The 21,176-nt window shown below is 45.1% G+C and overlaps 3 protein-coding genes across 4 annotated transcripts; 1 reads left to right on the top strand and 2 right to left on the bottom strand.

Annotated features, from left to right (window-relative positions):
- Positions 1-3,298: 3,298 nt before the first annotated feature.
- Positions 3,299-7,363, top strand: LOC133899063 (oxysterol-binding protein-related protein 4C-like). Of its 2 annotated transcripts, XM_062339977.1 has the most exons (6): positions 3,299-3,497; positions 4,831-5,001; positions 5,805-6,050; positions 6,167-6,263; positions 6,374-6,771; positions 7,050-7,363. In XM_062339977.1, the coding sequence occupies exons 1-6, from the start codon at positions 3,495-3,497 to the stop codon at positions 7,308-7,310; spliced, it is 1,176 nt and encodes a 391-aa protein (XP_062195961.1). In that variant the 5' UTR covers positions 3,299-3,494; the 3' UTR covers positions 7,311-7,363. The 2 variants fall into 2 exon arrangements, with proteins under 2 accessions (XP_062195961.1, XP_062195960.1); XM_062339976.1 differs by lacking the exon at positions 3,299-3,497 and having other exon boundaries at positions 4,825-5,001.
- Positions 7,364-8,364: 1,001 nt separating this feature from the next.
- Positions 8,365-9,370, bottom strand: LOC133899064 (pathogenesis-related thaumatin-like protein 3.5). The gene is made up of 2 exons (XM_062339978.1): positions 8,863-9,370; positions 8,365-8,773 (listed from the first exon to the last, which is right to left on the bottom strand). Exons 1-2 carry the CDS (start codon positions 9,368-9,370, stop codon positions 8,514-8,516), a joined length of 768 nt encoding a protein of 255 aa, XP_062195962.1. The 3' UTR covers positions 8,365-8,513.
- A 1,252-nt stretch (positions 9,371-10,622) lies between these two features.
- Positions 10,623-14,135, bottom strand: LOC133898654 (small ribosomal subunit protein bS16m/bS16c-like). Its single transcript, XM_062339335.1, has 3 exons — positions 14,003-14,135; positions 11,994-12,039; positions 10,623-10,854 (listed from the first exon to the last, which is right to left on the bottom strand). Exons 1-3 carry the CDS (start codon positions 14,133-14,135, stop codon positions 10,623-10,625), a joined length of 411 nt encoding a protein of 136 aa, XP_062195319.1.
- Positions 14,136-21,176: the final 7,041 nt, after the last annotated feature.

Raw genomic sequence — 21,176 nt, 5'->3', positions numbered from 1 at the left:
TTAGACTCTGACAGATGTCGTCCATCCTACGTTTAAAAATAAAAAATATTATGTTCAAGATCTCAAAATTTAAAATATTATTGAAATAATTATGAAAAAATCTAAAAAATTATATAGTGTACGTGATGCTATCATCTCACTCTTAAAAAAAAGTTACTTGTGCAATGAGAAAAAAAAAACAATTTTTGTATTGTACAATGAGGAAAAAACAAATTTCAGGATCCTTAAAATTTATTTTTTTCTTATTACATAAATCATTTTTTAATTGCTTAAGAGTTAGATAATAGCATCTTCTACACCAAAACTAGTTAAGAATTTTTATAACTATTTCAATAGTATTTTGAATTTTGAGAGTATTGGAATAAAAAAAATATTTTTAAATCTGTTTGTTACCTTCGGGTGATAGGAGTTTAGATTTATAATTTTTTAAACAAACAAATATATTTTAAAATTTTAATTTTAAAAATAATATAAAAAGTCACGGTTTTAAAACCGGATGAGAACTGGGCCCGGCCTAGATTCGTGGGGGGCTGTTGGGCCGGTTATTGTGAAAGCTATGCTTATGGGCTCGAAGTCCCAAAGCAATCTCATGTCAAATTCTAAATTCTCTTTAAATAATAAATTTCAATTTTGTTATAAAAAAACAAATTCCGAATTGGTAAGATGTTTTTACGCTCAGTCCATTGTGTACGCTTAGCCAAGCCATAGTAACGCCATCTCCAACAATTTTCCTTTCATTTCCTTATCTTCATAATTTTCTTTCTTATTTTTATTCTCTTTATTTTCGTTCATCTTCAATAGTTTCATTTTGAAAGATTCACGAAATGAAAATAGAGATAATTACAAAATAAAAAATGATTTTTTAAAAAATCGTTAAAGCATTAAAAAGGACCACTAGAATCTTCTCACAAATGGAACGTAACTCTCGAAGAAAAACTGTTAGAATAGTCTAAACCTTCTCGCAACTAGATTCCAAATTCTTGCATTCGAATCAGAGAAAAACTGCGATGGCCATGAGCACAGAAAAAGACCGGACGAGCAGCCAGATTCCACGGCGACCGGTGCGGTGTTTCCCAACCACGCTCTCGTTCCTTGGTTGCATTCCTTCTCACTCATGCCGGAAGCGATGCACTGCCGTGGCTCCGAACCAAACCAGATCAGTTAGTCACGCCCAACAGCTTCTCTTTGTGGGTGAGATTCTCGTCGTGAAAGAATTTTCGTTCCCTTAGCGCTCTAACGGTTTTCTTTCACGATTCATTTTACGACGGGATTCTCAAGATCATTTCTTTCAGGACAAAATTCTCTCTTATTTTTCTTCGCTATTTCTTTCGAAAGGAAGTTGTTGAAGATAAGAGAAAATAAAAGAAATAAGAACGAAAAAAAATAAATAAAAAAACGAAATGAAAGAAATATAATTAGCGTCTGCGGATTCTCATGATCCCCTCTTTTTTTAACACCAGTACACAACTAAGTAGAGTCACGCATGCTCATATTCCCGCATCATCTAGTGAACAGAATTTGAAGATTGAAAAAGTTATCATGCCTCGCTATCCATAAGTACATCATTTTTCATTAAAAATCTAATTTAACAAAACAGCTAAAGATCGAATCTAGAGTTTAATATGTAATAAGTAACTCAGTTGTAAAACTTCATAACTAGAAGGAGCTAGTGAGAGTTTTACTCTTGTTCCATATTTTAAATAGTCTTTAAAGTAGACTATGCAGTAGAAAGACGTATGTAAAAAAATAGTAATAAATAGAAAGTACAACTATGTTAGATTTACTCCCTCGGTTCCGCTGCTGGTGCGGCGTCCCCGCGTCGTCGCCCGCTTCCAACCGACCAACGCCCGCGGCGACAGACAGGGGCAAGCAATGAAGCGAACCAAGCAACAGAAGACAGGTAACTAATCCATCCGCCGTCTAGTTCTATGCGCGTCATGACTAACTAGTGTGTACTGATGCTACAATACCATATCCTGATGTCCATCACCTGATGAGGATTGGAAGAACCGACGTAGCTTTAGCAAAAGGAGATCTAGAATAACCAAAGCACCGGAACTAGAACAAACAACGGGCATGCAGGAGTCAGCAAGTGGCTGACTAGTTTAATCAGAAAATCAGCAGGGAATAGGTCTATTTCACATACAGATTTGATTAAACTAGATAGGAGCAGAACTCCATCTGATTGCAACGACGAGGACGACGGAGCTAAAGGTGTAATCGGTTATTCGTATGAATTGTATATATAGATCGAGTAGAGTTATATTTATTAAAAGAAATATTTTATTTGATTGTTTATATCTATTAGGATAGTTTGAATTGAATTTTTATTTAGTTGACTGAGTCTGATGTCGTATGAATGAATATAAAAACTAAGACCGTGATAGGTTATTTGTATGAAGGTAATTTTTTGATAGTGGATCCATCTAGATGAGTGGATAAAGTAGTCTGCATCCATTAGGTCAGACTGAGAACATATATTTGCATATATCAAGTCACGCTAGAATAGTGCGTGCGAGCAACAAAAGACGTTCCTACTTAAGATTATATGTTTGGTTGTTTTAATCTTCCTCATCTTAACTCGATAGATACGTATAATCTCATATAAAAGAGTGTTTATTATCTGTATCTATTGTTTTAGCCTGGCACAACAGATACAAATATACGATCTTATCATACCTCAAGAGTGAAGCTCGATTCAAGTTTCACTCTGCAGTCTAGCCCGAAGAATACAGGCAGCACTCATTTATCAGTGTCATAAAATCATATTAGTACGAATAACTAATCATAATCTTAACTCTTACATCCGCTCATGTGACCTCAGATTTAAGCCACCAAACAAAAAATCAACTCAATCTATCTAAACAAATACAACCAAATAAATATTATTCTTTTCAACAACCCCACTCAGCATGTTCGCTCAACCTACTTATACAGTATAGCTCTATAAAATCTCCTCCAATAAACTAAACACACCTTATATGTGTCAGCGTACAATATAGTCCTGTAAAATCTCTTCAGGTAAACTAAACACTCCTTATATGTATCCGCGGGACATGATCCTCCGATGGGCAATCAATCGGCCCCTAAGCTTCCACATGGAGGAGAGATAACGTCGTGCTTTCGGCTTCGAGCAAGATACATCTGTATATCCAATATATATATGTGGTCCAAAGAACTGGTTTCACACGGGAGTCGACACGAAGGAGACGACGTCATCGCCGGCTCAGCGACTAGCTTGCCGTGTATATAAGTAGACGTGGCCGCGCATCCGAAGTGAGGTGCCAAAGAAAGGAGTGGAGAGGAGAGGATTGGAGGAGCTTAATATTGCGTCGAACACGCGCCGAGAAGAGGGTTGAGGGGGGGGGGGGGGGGGGAGGACTTATTTCTAGCTTGGAGGAAGAAAGAAATCAAAGAGAGATCGAAGCCGAAGGAGACTGATCATCAACCACAGGTAGCTCGATTGGAATCAGATTCGCCCCGCGCCCGTCCAAATGGTACGTGTGCATATGCCGCCTGCTCTTCGATTCCATTCTCTCGAGCTGCAGCTAGCAGGTAGCAGCACGGTTTAATCCGAGAATGAAACGCCGCGTTCTCCCCTTCCCCCTCCGGCGCCGGCGATGGCAGCGGCCGCAGCAGCTCCAAGATTCCCTCGGTGCCCGGCGAGCTGTGGCCTTCCTTCCCTCGATCGCTTTTCGCCTTGTCTAAAAGAAAAGGCTTCGTTTCGTTTCGCTCCCCCAATTGTTTGTGGATCCGCGCCGTCCACTCGTCCTTAGCTTCCCTTTCCCCTCGCCGCGCGGCGCGCTTTCCGCCGACCTCCGGGCCCGCGCTTGAGTGCTTGGCTGCGCTGGCGAGAGCCGCGCTCCCTGGTCCTCGTCGTCAGCCGCATGAATAGCGAACGGACACGGCGGCCGGCAAATCCGACCGACCAGGAGCGCGACGCCGAGCGCTCTCCAAGCGACGGGCACGATTGCACGACAAAGGCGTTCGCTTTCCGTCGCTGTTTCGAGGAAGAAATAACCTGCTTTCCTTCCTTTCCTTGCCGCGAACCTTTGCGCCGGTGGCCAGTTGACCATCGGCGCGGCTTACGCCGGCGTCGACGGCTACCGTTCATTTACTTAACATTCGTGAAATAAATAAATAAATTATAGAGGTATGAAAAAATTAATGGATAGATAAATATCAAGTTAGAGAGATAGTAGATCGAGATAGAACATTCGTAGAATTGCATTTTTCTAATAATATCTGTGATATTCCTTTTCCTCTCAATAATATCTGTGATATTCCTTTTCCAATTTGCTCTTCCCTTTCCACAAGAGACTTTATGAAAAAAAATAGTACAAACATACACGGGCCAATTGTATACCCTTTACCTACAACGTACAGTACACATGCTACACAAGAAGATTTCTTGGTCAATACACGGGGCCCAGGCATTTCTTGGAACCGGCCGCTCTGGATCGACCGCCATTCTCCTAGCCGTTTCTTGCTTGCCTTGCCTCGAGAGCAACGCGCAAGGGACACTGCCAGTCTGCCACCCATTTCTTTACCTTGCCATTTGGAACCTTCGCATGCCCTGCCAAATATTTTCTTGCCACTATTCCCTCCTGTCTTCTTCTGCACTTCTGCTCCAACACTGTCAGGGTCTCGGCGCCGCGCCGCCATGCAGAGCGTGCCCTGCCCACCTCGTTGCCTCCGCTGCCGTTTCCCGACCCTCGGATCCTGGCCGCCCATTTCTAATTAGGATCTACTAATGACAGCAATGATAATCTAATGGTGAAATGAAGCAAGCTCTGCAGAACCTAACGGAGCGTTGATTGATTGATGCAGGTTGAGTCGGAGGGCGACGCGGCGGCGGCAGCGACATGCACGGCGGTGCTTACACCGCCGCTATCGCTGCAAGGAGGCCTCGCGGCTGAGCTCCGGCCGGCGAACCTGGTGCAGCGGGTGCTCAGCCTGTTCCGCAACGTTCTGCCAGGATCCGACCTATCACACTTCGAGGTACTATCAAAAGTTCAAACCTGCTCACTGAACTGAAACTTGCATTTGTGTACGGGTCTATCAGACTTTTGATCCTACTGGCTAAATGCTGAGCAACCTTCCAAAGTGCATCGATCCAAGTGGAGCTCCCATCTCGAGAGGGGAAGAACACAAGTTGGATGACTAGTAATTTACTCGCTTAAAATCAGTATAATTTGGGGATGCTGATAGGTTAAAGTCTTGTTTGGTAGAGCTACGGCTCTAAGAATTTCTAAAGTTAGTCTTTGTTGGTTCTAGAAATTTTTGAAGTCTTCGTTGGTTCTAGAAATTCTTGAAGCTAGATCTATAGACAGGTTATTTATTTTAGATTAAAAATAATATTTAAACTACTTTATTTTGTTATATAAATTTTAAAATCTTATATAGATCTCGGAGCTGAGCTCTGTCAAATAAGATCTAGCTACGCCATTTTGAGTAGGTGAGGGTCAACTAAGCAACGAAACGAGTTTCAGTTTCAAAACGGTAGCGGTATGCACGACTTTGAATTTGGATGTGACTGTTTCATCTCACTGACCACCGCTCTAGAGTTCAACTTCCCAAGATGATGTGGAGCTAGTTGTGGTGTCGACAACTCGACATGCGACTTCAGCGTGTTGTAGTTGGTCCTTTCCATGCACCTCACTGTCAGGAGTTGGTGATAGGTTTTCTTTTGTCAGAAAGAGAATCTGCACTGGAAATGACGATCACGATCGTTATAGCATTTTAACAATGTGTAGTCACAATAATCATGCGTTCATGCTTGCCGTTGTCTCTGAAACTTTCAGCTGCCGGCGACGTTCAACCTGCCGAAATCGCAGCTCCAGATGTACGGGGAGGGCGTCTACTGCGCCGGCGAGGACTACCTGGCCAGGTGCGCCGGGGGGAAGGACAGCCTCCAGCGGCTCACGTCGGTCGTCGCGTGGAGCATCTCGACGACGAGGCCCCCCATCTTCGGCTTCGCGCCGTACAACCCGGTGCTCGGGGAGACGCACCACGTCTCCACAGGATCACTCAACGTCCTCCTCGAGCAGGTGCATTTTCATTTCAGGCACATGTGTCCTTCTGCAGTTCTTCACACTCGATTTCTTGATGAAAATTTGTATAAAAGAAACTGCAGTATTCACAAAAAAAGTTTTTTTTTCTTCAGGTTTCCCATCATCCTCCGGTCTCTGCTCTGCACGCGACCGACGACGGCGGAAACGTTGAGCTCGTGTGGTGCCAAAGCCCAGCCCCAAAATTTTACGGTACGCCAATTGGACAGCGAAGAAATCCCCAATTTTCATCACGGCATTGCCCTTGAAGCAACATGAGCTTTGCTCACCTGAATATCTGAACATTTTCCTTTTTTCTGAAGGCACCAGCGTAGAAGCAACGGTGAGAGGCAAGAGGGAGGTCAGGCTCCTGAAGCTCAACGAGAGGTACGAGGTGGACTGCCCGAACCTACTCATCAGGCTGCTGCCGGCTCCGTCCGTGGAGTGGTCAGGGAACGTCAGGGTCGTCTGCAAGGACTCCGGGCTTGAGGCTGAACTGAGCTACTGCAGAAGCCGATCTTTTCTCGGCTTCGGAGGCGACGCGACATGCGTGAAGGGCAGAATTTTTCGTTCAGGATCAGGTGATGCTGTCTACGAGATTGATGGGCATTGGGATAGAACTGTTTCGTTGAAGGATGTGAGCACTGGGAAGGTTTCGGTTTTGTATGATGCGGAGCGCGCCATTGCTAACCTCAGTACACCGGTGGTTGAAGACCAAAAGGTAAAAAAATTCTTCTGTAAGAACATAAATTACATTGTCTCAGTCTTATTGATAATGGCGTTAACGTCTTACTGATAATCGTTGCATTGTCAGTTGTGCGTACTGGAACCGTAGAATTTACATGCTTTTCTTTGAAAGTTCATGCGAGTGTCTGAAGCAAGATAAAATTTGAGATTATACACTTTCTGCCTGACACATCTGTCATCTCTAGGAAAGAAACAGTTTGACATAGTTGCAAAAGAGTAATGCTTATGCTGATGCTGATCATGTTATTACAGGGCTTGTCATCTTCAGAATCTGCCGTGGTTTGGGGCGAAGTCAGTGAGGCTATTTGGAGAAAGGACTGGGAGAAAGCTCACCAGGCGAAGCGACGAGTAGAAGACAGAGCCAGGAAGCTTCAGAAGGAGAGGAATGAGAGAGGAGAGGTCTGGATACCCAAGCACTTCTCTCTGTCTCAGAACAAGAATGGCGACTGGGAATGCTGGCCGTTGGAGCCGTCAGTGCCTCCGGCTCCTATTGTTGTTCCTTCATTACAGTAGATTACGTGTAAAACAGATTCTATATAATAAAGCTGTTTTTTTACGTAAACTTAGTTGATTGTCTTGGTTCTTTGTCTGCTTGTGAATTGTGATCCTAGATCCTATTTCTTCAAGAATTGATTCCTCACAAGAAAAAAGAAATCAGCGTTAAGGTGAGATTTAACACTAACCTGCGGTGAACATTCAGTGGATTTAAGTTATTTAACACAGTTAAGGTCACAGGTGGGCTCTGAAAAATTACAAATCCACATAAAAACAAGGGAAAAATGCAAAACCCCCCAAAAGTCACTTGGGTTTTGACTTCCCCAAAAATTGTTTTGTTGCAACCTCCTCCCAAAGGTTTGATTTTGTTGCAAAAACATCCTCAAAAATTCAAAAAAAAAAATCACAAAAAATTCTAAAAAAAACTAGAGACAATTCAAGACATTTTGTGAAATTTGTTTTCAAAAATAATATCATTTGCATCATATTTCATGGAGAGTAAGTTTGAAAAAAAAAAAGACGTGCAGCTCGTTTATTACTCTATTTTACTTTTGGTTTTTTTTTGCAATTTCATGGAATAAATGAATAATTTTTACTCTATTTTACTTCCCATAATCTACATAAATGAATCCAATCTGTACATGTTTCCTTCTTATTGAAATACCAGCATCGAGTTGCTTGACAGATTTTACCACTGCTGTACTATACACGAGGAGTCCAGGGAACTACTGTCAGTGAATCTACAAGATCTGTGCCTGAATACGTTCCTGGTGAGAGTGCGATCAGGAAAGGAACAGAAGCATTGCAGGCAGCAGAAGCCACAACTGATTGCGTCGCGTGCTCGCTGACGACGGCATCATCCACGGCTGCTGCTGATAGGTGCTTCCAACACTACCATTGGCAGTCCGAGGCGGCTGCTGGTTGGTGCTTCCGACGCCGCTGTTGTCGGTAGTAGGAGGCGGCGTGCTGTAAACAGGGCCGCCGCCGCCACTGGTGCTCTGCCCATCGGCCGGCGGCGATCCGAGCGGAACAGGATCAGACTTTTGCAACCTGTATCAAGATAAAAGCCCATTTGAATCTGAAGTCTGAACTTTTGGCAGACGTCAAGGATGAGTTCTTGGTTGGTTCGTCAGAATTGGTGAGATCAGAAGCGCATGTCAGTGTTTCTTGGTTCCGATCAGTGTTACTGGCAGCAAACAGTGTTCTGAGACGCCGGCGAGATTACCCGGAGGGAGGGAGGCAGAAGGCGATGGTGTAGTCGGCGGTGTTGCAGGTGAAGATGCTGGAGCCATCGTCGTAGGCGTAGCTGTACGCGCGCGGGCACGCCGACTTGAAGATGGACGAGTAGGCCGTCGGGTGGCACGTCGTCGGCGTCGCGTATGCGCCGCTGCAGCAGTACCTGTCCTGCCCGAACGCCTCGCACGCGCTCCGGCACGCCACCGTTCCGCCGCCGTTGTCCACCTGCAGCTCCTTGGGACACGCTGCGTCACACACACAGATACCAGGTTTCACATATCAAAACAAGCACGTGTTACACGACATGAATGCATGAATGGTGCGCGGCACGTACAGCGGTTGAGGTCGGCCGTGCAGCCGGTGGCGTTGCAGCCGCCGCCCTGCCGCTCCCGCGGGACGGCGACGACCGGAAGGTTGTACCCGTCCACGAGGCTCACGTCGTAGTAGTCCAGGTCGGCGGCGCCCTTCCCCAGCGTGATCTCAAACAGTGTCGCCGGAGGCGTCGCGCCGGTGCCGGCGCACTCCATGCGCCCGCCGCAGTCACCGGTCTGGCACGCGCCCATGCCGCTCGCGTCGAACACGCAGCCAGTACGCGCCCACATCCGGCCGGACCACCCCGTCGGCGCCGGAACCTGCACGGTCTGCCCAGGGTCGAGCCTCAACCCTGTCGTCGACAGCTGCGGTGTGCCCGCGCCGGCGAGTGTCCCTGGCCATATGGGCTGGGAGCAGTAGTTCGATATGGTGAAGGTACAGGTGGCCATTGAGATGCTGCACCAACGGGCCAGTGCTAACACAAAGATGAGCAAGCAGCATGGTGAGCTGCAACTTCTTGGTGCTTCCATGGTGCAGGACTGCAGATCTTGAAGTACTCTTGACTTGAATTTCACTAGTCACTAATTCACGTTATGTTCTTGACAGGACTGGAGGCAATTGAGGAGAGATTTGGGACATGGGTGCATGCTTTAAAATGTTTTGGGTTGCAGATGCCAAAGAAAAGGTTTCTTGGTGAGCTTGCTTTAGAATTTTGCATGCATGGGGTGGCCTCAGAGAGAAGAAATACCTTATGTAACAATGCAAGGGATAAAAGTGAAAAATGGTATTAGGACCCTACTAATAGGACTTGTCACAGTGTATATACCTTAATTCCTTATTAGATATACGTTGTTTTTATCAATCGTAACCAATCTATATTGTACATAAGGATCATAACCAAAACAACACTTATTCATGTTCTCTGCATGTATGATCCACAAGTACGACCTGTATGATTGTACCACCCCCCTACTTGCATATGACGATTTCAGTACACTGAATCAATAGTCCTCAAAAGAAAAGAACACTAGATCAATCTGAAGTCTGAACATTGCTTTCAGGTGGGCAAACTTGCCTTGCAGCAGTAAGATCAGTACAAGAAAGGCATCAATCTCTGACACACAATGGTACTCATTCTACTTCACTTTACTGAATCATTTCATCAATATAAAGTATAAACAGCAGCATAGGTATCTAAATAGAGGCCACCTGCTACCTTTGTAGATCCAGAAAACAAAAATATCATCTTTCCTATCAGATCGGATAAAAGCATCGCTTCTGACTGGGTATGACAAAAAGAATAACCATCCATGGACAACTAACTTTATGCTTCAAAGAAATTAATTATGATGCAGCTACCACAGTATATACCTCACAACAAAAGTATCTCTCAATATTATCACATATACTCATACTCAGAATAAGCCTTGCTTAGCCGTCACACCACCCTTGAAGAGGACAATAACTAGCACGACAAACGATAAAAATCTCTAAACCTCACATACAGCCTATGAATGAATAGTCAACAAAGATCAACCTATGAATTTTTCAGGTCCAAATTCCATTGAGATATAATGAAGAGTATTAAAGTACAAGGAAACTAGAAGAGCATATATAGAGTAAACTTCAAATGCACAGAGTAGTGATCAGCTGTCACTTGGCTAAAAAGGTTCTCACATTGTGAAATAGTGGCAAGCTCACAGCCCAATCAGAAGGAATAAATGGTAAAACAAGTCCTTATCAAGCAGAATTATACTAAAACATAGAATTGTCATGCCTCATTCATGCAGCCACATTGGGTGCTCCATCACCAACATCTGGAGTGCTAGGATCATTCACAATTGTGACACCTTCAAGATCCAAAGGGCGTCCAGTCATCAGATCAATAGGATGTCTACCGCGAGGCCCGCCCTTGCGCGCCATAGCTAGCATGGTAGGGGGAGGTAGAATTCCTGCACGAAAGAGTATGCGCTGCACAGGATCTGATGGCTGTGACCCAACTGACAGCCAGTACCTGCAGCAAGACAATAGTTATCAGAGAATAACAACCTAATAACACTTTTAGTAAATTATTCTAGCTTCATTCCATTTGAAGACAGCACTTATTACACATCGTGGCCATGTATCTGGACATATACATGTTCTAAAGAAAAATACTGTCTCTACAGTCCGAACATATGTTTCTTTTTGTACCCACTAATCAGTAACAAGTACGAAAACAGATACTTTGTAGGACCCAAAGTAATAATGAACTCAAAAATCACAACAGCATAAACAATCACAAAACTGGCTAGCAAGGGAGGAATGCCATTCGGCTTGGTAGTTGCCTAGAGGATACAATGATACACAATGGAGGAATATTTATGGGTACCGAATCATCAGTTGGGTTGAACCATGGGAGCAGTTACTGCATGTTTGATCACACATCTGCTGTAACCCTTGAAGAAGGGTTATAAAAACATAGTGCTCAATGACAATTCTGATTCTGTGTGTTATGCCTGTTATGTCTATGCGTAGTAGCGCAATTTCAACAGGCAATTCACCTCAAAGTACTCTTTGCTATCATGCTCCAGATAACATTTGAGCTTTCAGATAGAAAGGATACGATACTAAAATGCGGATAACATTTCAAGCTGGTTGCTACTGACTGATGTCAAGTCGATAGGTTTGAAAAGGGTACAAGGTTGCGTCGTGCAAAAAAACTACTTCCTGAACATATCCATAAGAGGAGCGCAACAGGACATGCAAAGTCCTAAGCACTCAGTGAATCATTTGAGATATGGAAACTACTACTTAGAGGTTAGCAACACTGGATTTGGAACTTTTGAACAATAACTGTGGATGGGTGAACTAGTCGTGATTTGATATTTTCTTCATCTCAAAGGTCAAAAAATCAGAAAGAATCTTTACTAATGACTAGTCATGTAGCTAGCCTGACTGATTAAAAACGTATTCTTCTAAGAAAAGAAAAAAAGTCAAATAGCTAGTTCAATAACAAAGCCAAAAAAGAAAAAGAGGTAATGCTAGGAATCCTCTGGCACTTTGCACATCCCAAGTTCTCAAACAGTTAGATAAGTAGGTCATGACTATTAACCAACTAGTTCGATAATCGTTTTCTGTAACAAAAGGACAACTGAGTGCAGGTGTACTCACTTCACTCGATCGAATTTCAACCCCATCCTCTTGCCAACATCCTGCCCTGCAAACAGCAACACAAAACAGCAAACTTATCAATACTCACCGTTGTCCGTTGTGAAATTCTGTTATTTTGGTTCCAACCATTGAAGCTGCGTAATACCCCATTTCGAGAAAGAAACCGACTCACCGTATAATTCCATGACATATACTCTACTCATACCAACAGTGCGCAATTAAACAACTAGTACATGATTTACAAGATAAAATTGTAGGACCGAGAATGACTACTAGATGAAGGTGAATAGCCATTTCAACAAATATCTTTTGAAATAGATGGTATTTTCTTATTTCTCACCCAACGCATCTCAAAATGCTCAAGCGGAAGCAAAAGAATCAGAGAGACAAAACAATAAGATTAGTTCCATGGTAACATGACTCCACTGATGGAATATAAACCATAGGTTTCATTCAAAACTATTCCATGTATCTTTGTGCACAAAAACTTGCAACTTTCATAGAAACTAGATAGAAATTAGAGAAGATGGTCATCAGATAAGGTTATCCTTCAAGATGATAGTCTAGTGGTAAGGAGGCTCAAGACCCGCTCAAATACATGAGTATGTGAGTGTTTAAGCCACTAGCATCAAGAAAACTAACTCTGTAAATGTGAAAAACTGCAGCTCAAAGAAAAGCTCACTAGACAAGGAACCTCTCCTAGTTGATGATCTAGAGGCAAGTGTACTCAAGACCCATGAGTGTACACTCGTATGTGAATTTTTATGCCTCTAGCAACAATAAGAGCAACCTCCCAAGGTGCTGAAAATTCAGTTCAAAAATCAAAACGAAAATCATAAAGAAACACCGAAAACTTGCAAGTGAACCAATAGAGGGAAACTAGAAGGAGGGGAATTCAAGTATATGTAAAAACATAAACTTTATTACTCAAAGAAATCAACCATATTTTAGACGGATTACAAAGATTTAACTCTCAAAACTCTCACATATTACATAGGCTAAGCACTCCTTTAAAACCTTAGCTATAAGCTCTCAAATGTGTAGCACAAATATGGCTCAAGTGGCTGGTTCAAACTCTCTCATAGCCCCCACTCTATTTATAGGCATAGGAAACTTGACCACTAAGTTTCATAAATTTTTCCCAAAATACCCCTTTCTTGTAGTACACTCCTACCTATCACCGAGGGTATTTTAGTCTATTTTCTTCTCTATTCAGGGGACGGCCGCGGCGCCTTCACGACTTAGCTTCGTCTCGACGCAAGCTTCACTATGATGCCATGTACTCCTCCAGTCCTCCCACAGTTTTGAGACCAAAACGTGAAACCGCCTGCACGCTTCTCAAAGCGTGACTCACTGTCTTGCTTACACATTAAGCAAGCGCTTCGATATCGACACGTGTACTCCGTCATGCGATTCTGACCGTAGGCAAATCTCTCCTGCTCTCGATCCCTTGGATCGCCTTGTCACTTGCACCGGTATCTCTTTTGCTTGACTTTGTCAACACGTCATCTCCATCTATCTTCAATGCTTTGCTTGACATCTACGTGTTCAGCTAGTATCACCCTTGACTCCACTCGGCATCCTTGATATTCTGGCATCAAGCACTCCGTTTGGCTCCGATTATCCCGCTGTTGACCGCCAAGTTGCATCCATCACATGCACACCATGAGACAAGCAAACACATATCTTCAACTCCAATTTTAATTAGTCCATAATCAATATGTTCAAATAAAATCCCAAATCAATTCAAATCACATCAAAGCTCATGCAAAACCAAAGATCATCAAACCAAATAAATGACAATATCAATCACTCATCGCAAGTAAACTAAGGCATATTTCAACTTATTTTCTTAAAAATGCTCCCAACGTCGACTAAAAATTACCAAGAATTCGTTCAAGAAACGATTAAACAGAACAGCAACTCGTGCATACGGAACTAAGGGGTAGAAATAATTTAAGCCTAATAAGGGAGGAGGAAAACGAGGGGTAGTAGCAGGGAGACGAAACCGAGGAGCGGGTTGTAGTATCCGAGGACCTCGAGGTGGTTGCCATCGCGCGGGGAGCGTCTGTCGGCGGCCATCACCCAGTAGAAAGGCTTGTTCCGGCAGCCGAACCGGGCCAGCCGGATCCGCACCACCATCTCTGCTCCCCCTCTCCTCCGCTTTCGAGCGCTGGTGTGCGATGAGGAGGCCAGGGTTTTAGCCTTTCGGGGAGGGGAGACCGTAAAGTAATCAAATCAAACCAGGGTAACGAGAGACAGACCGGGCGGAAGCGAACGATTGCTGCAAGACATAACAAAGTAAATCAACAAACAGCACATGAGCACTGTGCATGCAGAAACATGCACGTGTAAAGAGGCCAGGCCTCACTCACAGACAGAGGCCTCCAAACAGTAGCCAGATGTGAAGAAAAGAAAAGCCTCCGATTTGCTCGGTGCATGCTTATCCACCACAGTTAAAATGTGTAGCCTGTAATGCACCATATGCATTTCTATTACATTTTTATACCCTAGCAAAGTAATTTGAAGCCTTGGGCAACTTATTTTCTTTAACCCATCAGTGAGTAAGTACTTTTGCCATTATTCCATTCGGTTTTAGCGTTATTACCTGACAAGAAGTAGCGTAGCCCTCCCTCCCTACCTACCCCGTGTCGTGCTCGCTCGATTATGCTCTCTGTCTCTGATTTGCCTTCGACTTGCCGGCCGCCATGGCATGACACATCTAAGAACACACACATCTTATAATGAGTATATGAGTATACTCATAGTGATAAAGAAGTATATTCAATTCATTTATTTAAGTATATTATAGTAGAAGTATGTGCTCTATCATATATATATATATATATATATATAAATATATATATATATATAAATATATAAATATATATATATATATATAAACTAGTATGTATTTTTAGAAGTGCAAACAATCCATAGCTATAACAACCCTGGATATGGCAAAAGAGCCACACATCTAAGAGGCCAAGGACACGCATTCAAACAGTAACAGTCACACAAAAAGATAAAATCCTCCAATTCGTTCTGCTTTACTTTAGAACAGTGTATGTGTGTCTTTGCAACTTTATCTACTGCAGTCAAAAGTGTAGTCTATAAATGTACTTATTACTACCTGCCAAAGTTATTTCAGTCCTTGCTAACTTATCTTCTTAATTCAACGGTAAATGTCGTGCCATTGATTTTGGTGGTGCTTGATATGATGTACGCGTGTCTTTTTTACTGCTGGCATGCGTTGGCATTGTGGTTTTTTACCATCTCGCAGGTTGTGTGTAGATGCATGAAATAGTTCTCTCTCTTTTTCGTGATTTCACAGTGGTATGGTATCTAAACACGGCCGTTGCTTCATGATGAAGTGCTGCTTTTCTAAAAAGGAAAACGATGAAGTCCTGTATGTTTGTTGATTATTAGCAACCAGCCAATTTTTTTTGATGGAATTGCTTTGTATTCCATTAAACCAATGGGCCAGCAAAATCGTTGGTGACCAGCGACATCACATCAATAGGAGCCGACTCGTGCCACAACATCAAGGGATTCGGTTCCATCATCGAGCCTAGATGAGCATGTTTGTGGGCTACTTTATTACAAACATCTAGGCCTATAAGCGATTTGAACATCGATAAAATTACTTTATTACAAACATCTGTGGAAAAATGAGGGAGAACTAGTCCGGTTGTCTAAGGAAAACCCTAGACCTAGCACCGCCCTCGAGTCACGCAGCAAACCCTAGGTTTAGGAGCACCAAGTACTCAGCAACCAACCAATTGGTTGTGGTATCTCAATATGACCTATCTTGTTTGGATTGTGCCCTGACTTAGTTTTGTACTCCAGATGAATAACATCTCTAATTGAGCTAGTTGGAGAAGGTGTCATCAGCCTACAAGAAGTGGTGGCTTCGGGGTTGCTCCATTTGCGGCCTAGCCAACCAGAGGCATCCAAAGAGTTTGATGTTTGTATCATGGTGGTATCAATTGACAAGCAAGCAAGGAGCAATGGTAGACTACTCGGAGGGTCATTGTCAAAATAGTGTAATTAATAGGTCTGATGTGAGGAGGCACCATGCTTCCGTGGAATAAAACATTATCAACATTTAGATTCTTGCTAGACGAGGAGTGCATCGCGGGGCTTATGTTGACACAAAGGGATATCCACGCAATTGTCCATCATCATGGTAAACAATGTGACCAGAGCAGGGGATCTTATCGGTGGGTGACGATTAAACCCGAGAGTATAGTTTTTTTTTGCAGGACTTGTTGCCACTTGTATTTTGGCTGAACTTTACTTCTACTTTTTAGTATAAATAGGTAGCTCCTTTGCATGTTTTGTTTAAAAAATAATAATAAAACTTTGGTATCAAACAAACTTTGGGGTGGTATGTGTTTTTACCTCTTGATAGTAACGAAAAATGTGTGCTTCTATTAGCGGTAGAATCCTGTGACAGCATCGGTAGTTCTTTTTTCAGTTTTTACAGTGGTGAAAGTTTAGCTTCTTGGACACCACGGAAGGAAATGACTGCGAGTGCCTTCGAAGCCGCTTTTGCTTTTTAAAGCGGCTTTGCGAGCTGTGACAAAAAACTAACCAGCCATCCACAAGACACAAGTACACAACCGCGAGAGATTGAGACGAGCCAGCGCGGGGAGGCAACGGTGGGCTGGGGTAGACCGAGGTCTTAGCGAGGCAGCGAAGGCACGACCACCTTGTCCGACCAAGTAAGCATCCGATCACATGAACAACCCGGCGAGAAGCAAGATGGACGATTCGTCAATCTGAACTCGATGAGAGAACACAAGAACACACAACATTTTTGAGGCCGCGACAGCTTAGCCTTTTCTTCTATTTCTTTCAAAGTCTAGATTCAAGATCCGAGCTTGCTAAGTACTTAACCGAGTACTTCAGGCTTTCCTCGACCCGATTGTAGATCCGAGCTCTCCAAGTACCTAATCAAGTACTTTGAGCTTTCCACGATTCGACACCCTGAGGAGATCCGAGCTCTCCGAGTACCTAACCAAGTACTTTGAGCTTTTCTCCCGGATGCATCTAAACTCCTATTACATGCCCTTGCTTATATAGGTCATGAGTACTCAACCCGCCAGACATACAAGCTAACCGACTTGTATCTGGACTCCGTGCACCTGCACGTGTACTTTACCATATAAGCATACAAACTCCAACTCGAACTCTACGACCTGGACACATGCAAGCATACGACTCGGACTTGATCGACCGCCGTGTATTCCGCGAACTCATATACCTTCTATGCGAGTACGTATACAACAACTGACCAACCAAAACTATTCTAGCTTTCTATGTGCATGCATCTGACTTGTCTATACTAAATACTTAACTTACCTAAAAATACCAAAACAAGATTAATTTCCAACAAATTGTTGGGTTTCCCCGACCACCAGGACCACACGACCACGACTAGTTCCCACGAGCAAATCACGAGACCAGCTTACGTGACCAGCTCACGCGAGCGAGCAGACGCACGACCAGGCGAGCGACCAGCACGTGCACGACCACCCTGTTCGACCAAGTGAGCGCCACGACCACACGAACAACCCGACAAGAAGCAAGACGGATGATCCGTCAACCGAAACTCGACGATTCACTAGAACATGACGAGAGAACACAAGAAGACATAAATTTCCGAGGACGCGACAGCTTAGCCTTTTCTTTTCTTCTATTTCTTCCGAAGTCTATATTCGAGATCCGAGCTCGCTAAGTACTTAACCGAGTACTTCGAGCTTTCCTCGACCCGATCGTAGATCCGAGCTCTCCGAGTACCTAACCAAGTACTTTGAGCTTTCCACGATTCGACGCCCCGAGGAGATCCGAGCTCTCCGAGTACCTAACCAAGTTCTTGGAGCTTCTCTCCCCGATGCCTTTAAACTCCTATTACATGCCCTTGCTTATATAGGCCCTGAGTACATGACCGGCCAGACGTACAAGCCATCATCTCCGACTTGATGTCTTTAGGTAAGTTAAGTATTTAGTATAGGCAAGTCAGATGCATGCACGTAGAAAGCTAGGATAGTGTTAGTTGGTCAGTTGTCATATACGTACTCGTATAGAAGGTCTACGAGTCCGCGGAATACACGGCGGCCGATCAAGTCCGAGTCGTATGCTTGCATGTGTCCAGGTGGTAGAGTTCGAGTCGGAGTCTGTATGCTTTTATGGCAAAGTACACGTGCAGGAGCACAGAGTCCAGATACAAGTCGGTTAGCTTGTATGTCTGGCGGGTTGAGTACTCAGGGTCTATATAAGCAAGGGCATGTAATAGGAGTTTAGATGCATCAAGGAGAAAATCTCAAAGTACTTGGTTAGGTATTCGGAGAGCTCAGATCTTCTCGGGGCATCGAATCGTGAAAAGCTCAAAGTACCTGATTAGGTACTCGGAGAGCTCGAATCTACAATCGGGTCGAGGAAAGCTTGAAGTACTCAGTTAAGTACTTAGCAAGCTCGGATCTCGAATCTAGACTTCGGAAGAAATAGAAGAAAAGAAAAGGCTAAGCTATCGCGGTCTTAGAAATTTGTGTGTTCTTGTGTTCTCTCATCGAGTTCAGATTGACGGATTGTCCGTCTTGCTTCTCGTCGGATTGTTCGTGTGATCAGGCGCTCACCTGGTCGAGCAGGGTTGTAACACCCTGTGTTTAGCATATTGTATAATTACAGAATTAGCTCCAAATTAAAACTTTTTGAGGATAACTAAGTAAGCTAGTACATGTACAGGGATGTGTATGTATGCCAGTACATACACCTTCACACATGTTGGAGGTATGGAGTTGACTAGTTGTTCCAAAGTTTACCAGTGCAAATTCTAGCAAGATCACTGCATTAGGTTGACTGTCATGCATTATTGGATTTTATGATTCTTTGTGTGGAGGTTTGATGTGAATGTCTCTCAACTCAAACCTACTCTTAGATTCTGGTCAGCTCAAAAAAATCAATTTCAGATTCAAATCCCCTTTAAACCAGATATCCAAAATGGATCAACTTCAATTTAATTGAAGTTGATCTTAATCCAAAGTCAGGATTCCAAATTCAAAAATTGCCAAATTGAATTCTTTCAAACTTCATGTTTGTTTCTCTCTTTCTTTTTCTCTTCTCTCTTTACTTCTCTAATTTTCCCCATGGGCCGGTTTCTTTTCCTTTCTTCTCCCTTAGCCCACATCGGCCTCTCTTCTTTTCCTTGGCGCGGCCCATACCGTCTCCCAGCCCATTCGGCCGCCCCGCCCTTCCTATCCCCATGCCTGGGCCGTCTTTCGGCCCAGCCCGCCGCGCGTCTCGGCCGCTGGCACGCCTGCGCATGAAGGCGTCCGCGCCCGTGTACGCTTTCCTCTCAGCCGTTCGCCGCGACGCGCGTCATCCAGCCGCCCGACCAAGTGCCTCCTCTCTCCTCTCTCCTCTCTCCTTTCTCCCGCCACCAGTGAGGACGCCGCTCACCGCCGTCCTTCACTTCCCTGAGCTACCGCTCTCTCTTCTCTCTCCCCCTCCCTCTCACAGCGCCACTCGCCCATGCCCTGCCGCGGAGACTTCTGCGCCCGCGCCCATACCGAAGTAGCGCGAAGCTGCCACACCGCGTGCCTCGCTGCCCTCCACGCCGCTCGCCGCCGTACTCACCGGGCCAGCACAATGCGCCGCGTGCTCACACCATTGCCGCTGCCCCGCTCCCCTCCGGCTATAAATATGAGCCTCTGGCTCCCCTTTTTTCCCCCCTTTTTCGCCCCCCACCGTACCTCATCCACACCGCCGCCTCCGTCTCAATCTACGCCACCGTCATTCACCGATTAGTCGACACCGTCGACGGGCTGTCAAGGAGTATCAGAGGTCGGACGCCGTTCCCGTGCCGCCTCCCGTTCGTCAGAAACCGACGCAAGCCGTCCGCGAAGAGGAGCCCGCAAGCGTTGCCACCGCTCTTCGCAACTCGCCGCCGGCCGTCGTCTCGTCCCTGCCGTTCCGGTGAGCCCCTTGCCCCCTAGGATCCCCCTAGGCTAGTTAGTGGGAGTTTCCGAGCCCTTTAGAAGCTATTAGTCACGCGCCGCCGAGCATTTTTCTCCCACCGCAGCGTCTGGTCGCCGCCGGCGCGTGCCTGCGTCGTATGTGTGTTCTCCGGCCATCGTGCCAAGGTCTTCGGGACCTAGAGCCCCGTTTTCTTGCAGGAAGAACGCCTCCCCCATGCAGGGGAGGTGCTGCCAAATTTTGCCGCGCTGCCGCTTCCCCCTCCGGCACTGATCTGACACCGCCGCCGCCGCTCACCGTCGTCGCCGTGCTGTCAGTCGAGTTTGTCGTGCCGTGTAGTGCTCCGGCGTCTAGCTCTCGCGGCGAAACCCAAGCGGAGCTTCGTCTCCGGCGAGCTTCTCCGTGCCACGCCGTCGTAGCCCTCGCCGCCGACGCCAAATCCCCTCCCCTCCGCCGCACGCTGCGCGCGTGCGCTGTGGGCTGCCCTGCCACGCACCCCCACTTGGCCCACCGGCCGACCAGTCGGCCAGGCCGGCCTGTACCGCAAATGGGCCGTGCCCCCTGGGCCGGCCCAGGTTCTAGAGGCCATAGACCGCCGGCCCGATGACTCTGTAGGCCACACTGTGCGGGCCCATTACTGTAGATATGAGCCCGGCCCGGCCCAGGCCCGGCCCATCCAGGCCCGGATGGAGCCCAAGTGGGCCCCACCTGGTCCCTGTTCATATGGGCCCTTTCACTGTTCAGTGGGCCCCACCTATGAATAGTGTCTTTTTCATATTTTCCTGAGTTAAATCTTCCAGGAGCCGTAACTTCTCCGTTCTGGCTCCGATTTCGGCGTTTCTTTCGCCGAAATTCCTTAAAAATCAAGATCTGCTCATTGGCCAACTTGTGTTGTCTGTTAGGGCTTGTTTGGCTTTCAATTGGTGTTAATCGATTCTTCTTTAGTTTAGCCGTATTGATCGTAATTGTGAATTACAGAGGAGCAAGAGCAGGAACAAGGACATTTGTTTTGCGAGATCTGTGCTGGGATTATTCGGGCTGAGGAGGATCCTGACTTTGACCAAAATCAAGAGGAGAACTCCGGAGAAGGCAAGTCCTATTTTCCTTGATCATATTGAACCTATGTTTTCCGATAATCTGCATGCTCAACTAAAACTGAGAATACTACTGCATGTGCTATGTATTACGCTTTTACAATTGTTT

Source organism: Phragmites australis, chromosome 18 (assembly GCF_958298935.1).
Source record: "Phragmites australis chromosome 18, lpPhrAust1.1, whole genome shotgun sequence".
Classification (NCBI taxonomy): domain Eukaryota; kingdom Viridiplantae; phylum Streptophyta; class Magnoliopsida; order Poales; family Poaceae; genus Phragmites; species Phragmites australis.
The sequence above is the reverse complement of the archived record's forward strand: the minus strand, read 5'-3'. Positions and strand labels throughout refer to the sequence as shown.

Excerpts from the sequence above, each read along its gene's own strand:
- LOC133898654 (XM_062339335.1), bottom strand. The coding sequence starts at position 14,135 with ATGGTGGTGCGGATCCGGCTGGCCCGGTTCGGCTGCCGGAACAAGCCT. Across the intron at positions 12,040-14,002 it reads ATACTACAACCCGCTCCTCG|GGCAGGATGTTGGCAAGAGG; the intron begins GTTTCGTCTCCC and ends TGCTGTTTGCAG. Across the intron at positions 10,855-11,993 it reads TTGAAATTCGATCGAGTGAA|GTACTGGCTGTCAGTTGGGT; the intron begins GTGAGTACACCT and ends GTCTTGCTGCAG.
- LOC133899063 (XM_062339976.1), top strand. The coding sequence starts at position 4,825 with ATGCAGGTTGAGTCGGAGGGCGACGCGGCGGCGGCAGCGACATGCACG. Across the intron at positions 5,002-5,804 it reads CCGACCTATCACACTTCGAG|CTGCCGGCGACGTTCAACCT; the intron begins GTACTATCAAAA and ends TGAAACTTTCAG. Across the intron at positions 6,051-6,166 it reads TCAACGTCCTCCTCGAGCAG|GTTTCCCATCATCCTCCGGT; the intron begins GTGCATTTTCAT and ends TTTTTTCTTCAG.
- LOC133899064 (XM_062339978.1), bottom strand. The coding sequence starts at position 9,370 with ATGGAAGCACCAAGAAGTTGCAGCTCACCATGCTGCTTGCTCATCTTT. Across the intron at positions 8,774-8,862 it reads CACGGCCGACCTCAACCGCT|CGTGTCCCAAGGAGCTGCAG; the intron begins GTACGTGCCGCG and ends TGTGTGACGCAG.